We start from the raw sequence: 7,566 nt of genomic DNA, 5'->3' as shown, positions 1-7,566 counted from the left end.
TCCAGGTCAGCAGAAATCTTATAATTTCTGTCAGTTTTCCGTATTTCTTGTTTTCTCACGCTCTTCTATCAACCTGTTTACTGAAATGCTTTCTTTGTTCAATTTATTTAATGTTTTTTTAATGTGAATTTTTGTTTGGAGTCACTACGCACAAATGTTGCGAGGAATACAAATTATGTGAATGTGGAAAATAAAATATTAAAAAGTAGTACAAAGAATTTGGAACAAATAAATGAAAAATTGTTTAAAACCAGTTCCGACTGCCTGTTTGGTTTATTAATGCCAAATATCATTGAAACACACAAACACTTTATCTTCAGAAGAATTGCTGGAACACAAATGGCTTCATGAGGTTCTGTGTTGTTTGACACAAATATGTTTATACAGAATGGGTTTAAGACTCTGTGAATTAAAATATAATGTAAAAAATGAATGGGCTTGCTTTGCTAATTCTAGAATTGCGCCGCTCAAGGTGGCTGCATGTTGGAGCATCTCTGTTGTTTTCATGAGTTGAAAGGATGTCCTATGGACGCATTCTCATCTACCTGCCAGCTGTGCTCGAGTGCCTGACCACTGAGATCCTGGAACTAGCAGGAAACACGGCTCATGACAGCTGAAGGACAGGATCGTCCCTCAGCACCTACAGTTTTGTCTGTCTGCAGCAACAAGGAGCTCGGCAGACTGCTGGGAGGAGTGACCATCGCTCTGGGAGGAGTTCTGTCCAGCATTCGGGCGGTCCTACAGCCCGGAGGAACCGAGAGGCCAGCCGAGTCTGGGTGGACGGATCAGACGGCATCTGCAGCCAGTTTCTTAGGATCCACTGTGGGATGGACTTTTACAAGAGATCCTTCCTGCCTACAGCATCAGCATCTATAACCTCTCTTAATGAAATGAGGATAATGAGTTACAACAACAAATAATTAATCTCTGGGATTAATAAAGTATTTTTGAATTGAATTGACCTGTTCACGAGTAGCTTTTTATAAGAAATATGTACAAGATATAAGTATCTCAACACTTGTTGCTTTCTTGGTTCAACTCATTTTATTTTAGGAGCTCCAAGTCACAACAGAAGTCTCAGGGCACTGAACAAAAACATTCACAGACAGTTGAAAGATTCTGTCATTTCTATACAACACATAAACACTTAGAATAATGTTTACATCAGGTTATTTACACACTGTGACAAGCTAAAATACCAGCAGCTCTCAGTGCCAATAAATTGGGAAGCAATTAAGTATTGCATGATAAGAAGGCCAGAGGCACAGAGTTTTTTTGTTTTTCCTCTTTTGTTTTTTCCTTTCCAGATGGACCAGGCCTGGGGAAGCCCACCTTGAAGAGTCAAAGAGAGAAAATCAGGGTCTACAACTGATAAACATTCCTAGATCAAAACGCTTTCTTGCTTAGAACGCTTTTTGCAATCCTTTAATCAAATATTTTTAGTACTGACATAGTCAATGTTGTAAATATTTCCATGATGTCATGCATCTCATTAGGGGGTTGCCGGAGTCAATGGCAAAATGCCGGGAGCTGAGACGGCTAATTGACCTGAATTGTGCAGGTCACATGTTTACAGCCAGAAGGCACCTGCCACGCACACATAGGAATAGTTTACATTCGAACACAGAGAGAAAATTGATTAATTGCTTGCAATTCCGGCAGTCTTGAACTGGGAGTTTTTGAGGAAACCCTCTCGAGTCCCTCGAACCAGGGGGAGTTGTTAGTATTTTATCTAGACTGACCCTGGGTTTTTGATCTGCTCAGACAGATTGTAATGAGAATATGACCCGGATCTGACCGGTTTAAACAGGGCCAGCAACTCTAAAATAAAGAGTCTCCCAGGGTTTCAATGTCCGTCAAGGTGAGAAAGGTGAAGAGAGGAGCTGAGCTGTCAACTGATCACCACCTGGTAGTGAGTTGGATTAGATGGCGGGAGAAGATGCCAGATGAACCCGGCAGACCCAAATGTGTAGTGAGGGTTTGCTGGGAATGCCTGGCAGAAGAACCTATCAGAGATCTTCAACTCACACCTCCGGGAGAGCTTTAACCGCATCCCAGCTGAGGCGGGGACATTGAGTCCGAAAGGGCCATGTTCCACGCCTCGCTTGTTGAGGTAGCAGCCTTGAGCTGTGGCCACAAGGTTGTCGGTGCTTCTTGCGGTGGCCATCCACAAACTCGTTGGTGGACACCCCGGGTTAGGTAAGCTGTCAAGCTGAAGAAGGAGTCCTATCGGGCCTTGTTGGCCAGTGGGACTCTGGAGGCAGCTGAGGAGTACCAGAGGGCCAAGTGGTCTACAGTCTTAGCTGTTGCTGAGGCAAAAGCTTGGATGTGGGAAGAGTTCGGTGAAACCTTGGATGAAGACTCTCGGTCAGCTCTGAGGAGATTCTGGCAAACCATCAGGCGGCTGAGGAGGGGAAAGCAGCACTTTACTAACACTATGTTCAGTGAAGGTGGGGTGCTGTTGACCTCAACCAGTGATGTCGAGAGGTGAAAAGAATACTTTTCTGACCTTCTCAATCCCACCAGCACATCTTTCATGGAGGAAGCTGAGTCGGGTGACTTTGAGGTTGATCCGTCTATAACTGTGGCTGAGGTCGCCAAGGTGGTTAAAAAGTTCTGAGGTGGCAGGGCTCCTAGATGGCTGAGATTCACCCTGTTACCCTTAATGCTCTGGATGTTGTGGGGCTGTCTTGGCTGACACGCCTTTGCAATGTTGCGTGGACATCGGGGGCAGTGCCACTGGATTGGCAGACTGGGGTGGTGGTTCCCCTTTTCAAAAAGGTGGACCGGAGGGTGTGCTCCAATTATAGGGGCATCACTCTCCTTAGCCTCCCTGGTAAGGTCTATTCAGGGGTACTGGAGAAGAGAGTCTGATCGTTGGTCGAACTGCAGATCCAGGAGGTACAATGTGGGTTCCACCCTGGCTGTGGAACATTTGGTTCAGCGCTTTACCCTCACTAGGGTCCTCGAGGAGTCATGGGAGTTTGCCCATCCAGTCTACATATGTTTTATGGACTTGGAGAAGGCAGTCAACCGTGTTCCTCGGGGTCCACTGTGGGGGGTGCTTCGTGACTATGGAATTGTGGGCCCGTTGTTACGGGCTGTTCAGTCCCTATACAAGCGATATGAGGGTTTGGTTCGCATTGCCGGTAGTAAGTCGGACCCCTTCAGAGTGGGAGTTGGACTCTGCCATGTCTGCCCGATGTCACCGATTCTGTTCATAACTTTTATGGACAGAATTTCTTGGTGCAGCCAGCTGGTGGAGGGTTTCTGGTTCGGTGGCCTCAGGATTCCATCTCTGCTCTTTACAGATGATGTGGTCCTGTTGGCTCATCGTGCCATGATCTTCAGCTCTCACTAGAGTGGTTCACAGCCAAGTGTGAAGCGGCTGGGATGAGAATAAGCACCTCCAAATCTGAGGGCATGGTCCTCAACCGGAAAAGGGTGGATTGCTCCCTTCAGGTCGAGGGTGAGGTTCTGCCTCAAGTGGAGGAGTTCAAGTGTCTCAGGGTTTTGTTCACGAATGAGGGAAGATTGGAGCGTGAGATTGACAGATAGATTGGTGCAAAATCTGCAGTATTGCGGACTCTGTACCAGTCTGTTGTGGTGAAGAGAGAGCTGAGCTGTAAGGCAAAGCTCTCTGTTAACCGGTCAGTCTATGTTCCTACCCTCATCTATGGTCATGAGCTCTGGGTAGTGACCAAAAGAATGAGATTGCGGATACAGCCGGTTGAAATGAGTTTCCTCTGCAGGGTATCTGGACTCTCCCTTAGAGATAGGGTGAGATGTTCAGTTATCCGGGAGAGACTCGGAGTAGAACCACTGCTCCTCCACGTCGAGAGGAGCCAGTTGAAGTGGTTTGGGCATCTGATAAGGATGCCCCATGGGCACCTCCCTAGGGAGGTGCTGCGGGCATGTCCAACTGGGAGGAGACCCCGGTGAAGACCCAGGACACATTGGAGAGACTATATCTCTCATTTGGCCTGAGAACGCTTTTGAATCTTTCCAGAAGAGGTGGCTGTGGAAAGAGATGTCTGGGCCTCCCTGCTCAAGCTGCTGCCCCTGCGACCCGACTTCGGAATAAGCATAAGATAATGGATGGATGGATGGATGGATATATATATATATATATACATACACACACACACACACACAGGAGGACACTTTTTAATTGTCAGCGGCTGGATTTCCATTTCTAGAGACAAAACTTGTCTCTCCAACTCTTGATTTATCTGTGCAGCATCATCCAGTTGACCTAAGGGAAAAGAAAGTATAGACATCACTTGTCCACCCATCAATTTCTTGTTCAATTATCAATTATCTTTTGTATTATAGCATTTCTCCTATTACTTACTCATTACTGCCTTGACAGTTCTGAGGTGAAGATATATACATATAACTTTTTTCAAAGGGGAAACTCAAATGCAGTGTTTTTTGTTTATTATTGGAACAACATGGCACACTGCAATAACAACGTCTTGATGACTGTGTCATGCTGGTTAGATGAGCTGATGCTGAGAAAGACGGACATGAAGAAAGTAAAAAGAGATTATTAATCACATCAGAACATGGAAATGGTTTGACATAGTTTTTAATTCAATATTTAAAATGCTATTCTAAACAATGGTGTTGGAAGATGTCAGAGATTTTACATTAACAGATAAAGTTAAACATTTTAATGTTACAGCACTGACAGGCAGCAGCAGTGTAGAGTTTAGCTACCTGTAGCTGCTAGCTAGCTTACTTTCCAATGTTTCCTTACACAGTTACAGAATGGTAAATTGACAGTGATGGATAATGTTACCACAGCTAACTAACACTTAAATACTGTTTTTATTAATGTTAATATAGCTTGTAAACCTTTAAACGTTAGAGCACTGACAGCCCGTGTTGTATATTTTAGCTACTGTGGCTAAAGTTGCTGCAATGATGGATAACGTTACCACAGCTAACAAACACGTAAATACTGTTTTTATTTTTAAATTGTGTTTTATTTAGGGGGAATGGTGGCGCAGGGGTTAGAAGATGGGCTTGTGATCGGAAAGTCGCAGGTTCACCTCCCGGGACTGTCAACATCAAAATGTGGGTGGAAAAGGTGAAACACCCACACCTGCCTCCACCCTCATTGGCCCCACTCTGGGCCCCTGAGCAAGGCTCTTAACCCCCATCATCTGCTCCCTAAACAGGTCTCTCTTGAAAATGAGTTCTCGTGGCTCAATGAGACTACCTGGATAAATAAAGGGTAAATGAAAAAAAAAAAACCTTACCTTGTGCTATATCTTGTAATTTAACCTCTATAAATAAAGGTTGTGTCATGAAGTCAAGTCACTCTCCATGGGTTTTCATTCAGGAACATTTATTTGTCCATTTCCAACAGCTTTAGCTCTCCCCCTAACTACATTACCCCGCGTTATATCCACAGGTGTTATACCATTAGCTGCACTCAATTATTATGTCCCCGTCTTATCCTGCAGTGCCCCTATTGGCTAAACAAGATTATTAGTATCATGATGCATGCTCAATAATCCAGGTAGAAAAATCTAAAAAAGTTCAATCTGGTCCTCTGGACATTCAAAAAGACTTAGTAAATCACATTACAGGTTGAATGAATGAAATTCCGTGAAGTTTCCGGACAGGTCTCCCGAGGGAGAATAGACCCAGAAGTACTGATCCACTGCGTTGACTCAGAACGGAAGTTGTCTGACGTCATTGTGAAAAGGGCCTATAGCGAAAAGTAGCCAAACACAAAGAAAACAAAAGTAGCCAAACACAAGATAAGAGAAGGAATTTGCACTGGTTTACCATTGTTGTCATTATACTTTGTTGAAACCAGGTCTCTCAAATGAGTCCTCAAGACTGAATGGGATTTACCTGTCTAAATAAAGGTTGAATGATTTAGAACATATAATGTATATGTTGAATAAATTTAAAATACATCCTTAGCTAGTGAATAACAGTCTAAACTGATATTCCACAGTTGTTGAACTAAAGCTAGTTTTTATTTTTAGGTGTCGCCTTTTTATTAAGAAACAAAAACAAATCTGTCTGTTTCTACCGGAGCTAAACAGCGAGACACCACCGGAAGTAAACACGCATCTAGCAGCGTTAGCATAGTTAGCTTTCCCCGTGTTTGCCGAGGTTTTCATGAATATTTAAAATTGTGCTATAATCATTAGAGTTAAACTGACTCTGATAGTTAAATTGATCAACTGATTATGTTTTAGTTAATAAGTATGATAACTCACCGGGATCATAACATGTTTCAGTTTGAGTCGGAGCGTCACAGTGTGACACCAGCGGAACTAAAGGCGCTAGCAGCGTTAGCATCGTTAGCTCTGTGTGTGTGTGAGGTGAATGTTTGAGTGTGTGCAGCAACAATGTCTTCAGTTCAGTCTCTGAGAGGGTTTATCAGCGAGCGACTAACTGCTGCTGCTGAAGAAATATTCACAGAGTTTGAAAAAACCATCGTCCGGTACGAGGAAGAGATCGATCGTCAGCGCAGACTGCTGGACATCAGCTGGAAACCTCACACACACCTGCACACAACAGGTAGGAGCTGCAGCGACTTCAAGATCTTCAACAGAAGAGTTTTTAGTTTTTGGATGTCCTGATGCTGCTCAATAATCGGGTAGAAAAATCCAACAAGGTTAAATCAGGTCGTTCAGTTGTTTTTTCATTGAGAATCAAAAGATGAAAGACACCCGGTCACACAACAATCGTGTAAACTTCCTCAAAGATCAGGTTGTTTTTTATTGGCATGGTGGCATTTGAAACAGTTTTGTTGCTGTACACATCCACAGCCCAAACATGCCGAGCTTCTCATTCTGATCCAGGTGTAGTTTATGATCCATGCACTCAGCATGATCGATTTAAATTCTGAGCACCTTTAATAAAGAAAAAAAGTTACATTGATTATTCCTTTTAGAAATGTTTTTTTTATTATTAATCCTAACCTGTGAGGACTGGCTCATAAGGGTGATATGGTGGTGCAAAAATCTATGAATTTAATATTTACAAAAAAGAAAATCAGTCAAAAATATACGAGTGATAGATGGGAGCACTACGTTGTGTGTACAGTGAAGTAGACTGTTGTAAATTAAGAATATACCCAGTGCTCACTTGTCTAGCAGTGTCTGAGAATGAGGACTGTACTCCGCCATTGCCTCTGGTTACCATGGTAACGGTAAACGGACCACAGCCATCGATGAGGATTAACAGAAAGCAACAGTCTTACTCAACACTCAGTTTGATCACCAGCTGCCACAAATGTTAACGATTACTCGCACCACCTGACGGTATTCATGATATGGCTGATGAATCCGTTTCAAGACTCCTGCCCCCCCTCCCATCCACAACAAATATCCCGTCATAAACTTGTGCCCGTCTGATGAGGAAAACTATGTTAAAAATGGAAGCTAAAATATTATACCTAAAATAAAAATCCATGTAACCTCATATATTGAGCCAATCACAGCCATCTCCAACTCTGCGTCCGAAATGTTCCTTTTGTGTTTCAGGTTGTGCACACACTCTGTTGTTCTGTGCACACACTCTGTTGTTCTGTGC

At 43.5% G+C, this 7,566-nt stretch overlaps 2 protein-coding genes across 2 annotated transcripts in view; both read left to right on the top strand.

Annotated features, from left to right (window-relative positions):
- Nucleotides 1-1,372, top strand: part of LOC119430373 (zinc finger protein 436) — a 19,269-nt gene extending 17,897 nt beyond the window's left edge. The window contains exon 7 of the mRNA XM_037697779.1: nucleotides 1,308-1,372. Coding sequence (XP_037553707.1) covers nucleotides 1,308-1,372 — 65 coding nt within the window. The remainder of the gene's footprint in view (nucleotides 1-1,307) is intronic.
- Nucleotides 1,373-6,237: 4,865 nt separating this feature from the next.
- Nucleotides 6,238-7,566, top strand: part of LOC119430372 (zinc finger protein 200) — a 3,930-nt gene continuing 2,601 nt past the window's right edge. The window contains exon 1 of the mRNA XM_037697778.1: nucleotides 6,238-6,549. Within this exon, the coding sequence (XP_037553706.1) occupies nucleotides 6,378-6,549 (172 nt within the window). The 5' untranslated portion in view covers nucleotides 6,238-6,377. The remainder of the gene's footprint in view (nucleotides 6,550-7,566) is intronic.

The sequence above is a fragment of the Nematolebias whitei genome, chromosome 3, assembly GCF_014905685.2.
Source record: "Nematolebias whitei isolate Nwh7 chromosome 3, NemWhi1, whole genome shotgun sequence".
Classification (NCBI taxonomy): domain Eukaryota; kingdom Metazoa; phylum Chordata; class Actinopteri; order Cyprinodontiformes; family Rivulidae; genus Nematolebias; species Nematolebias whitei.
The sequence above is the reverse complement of the archived record's forward strand: the minus strand, read 5'-3'. Positions and strand labels throughout refer to the sequence as shown.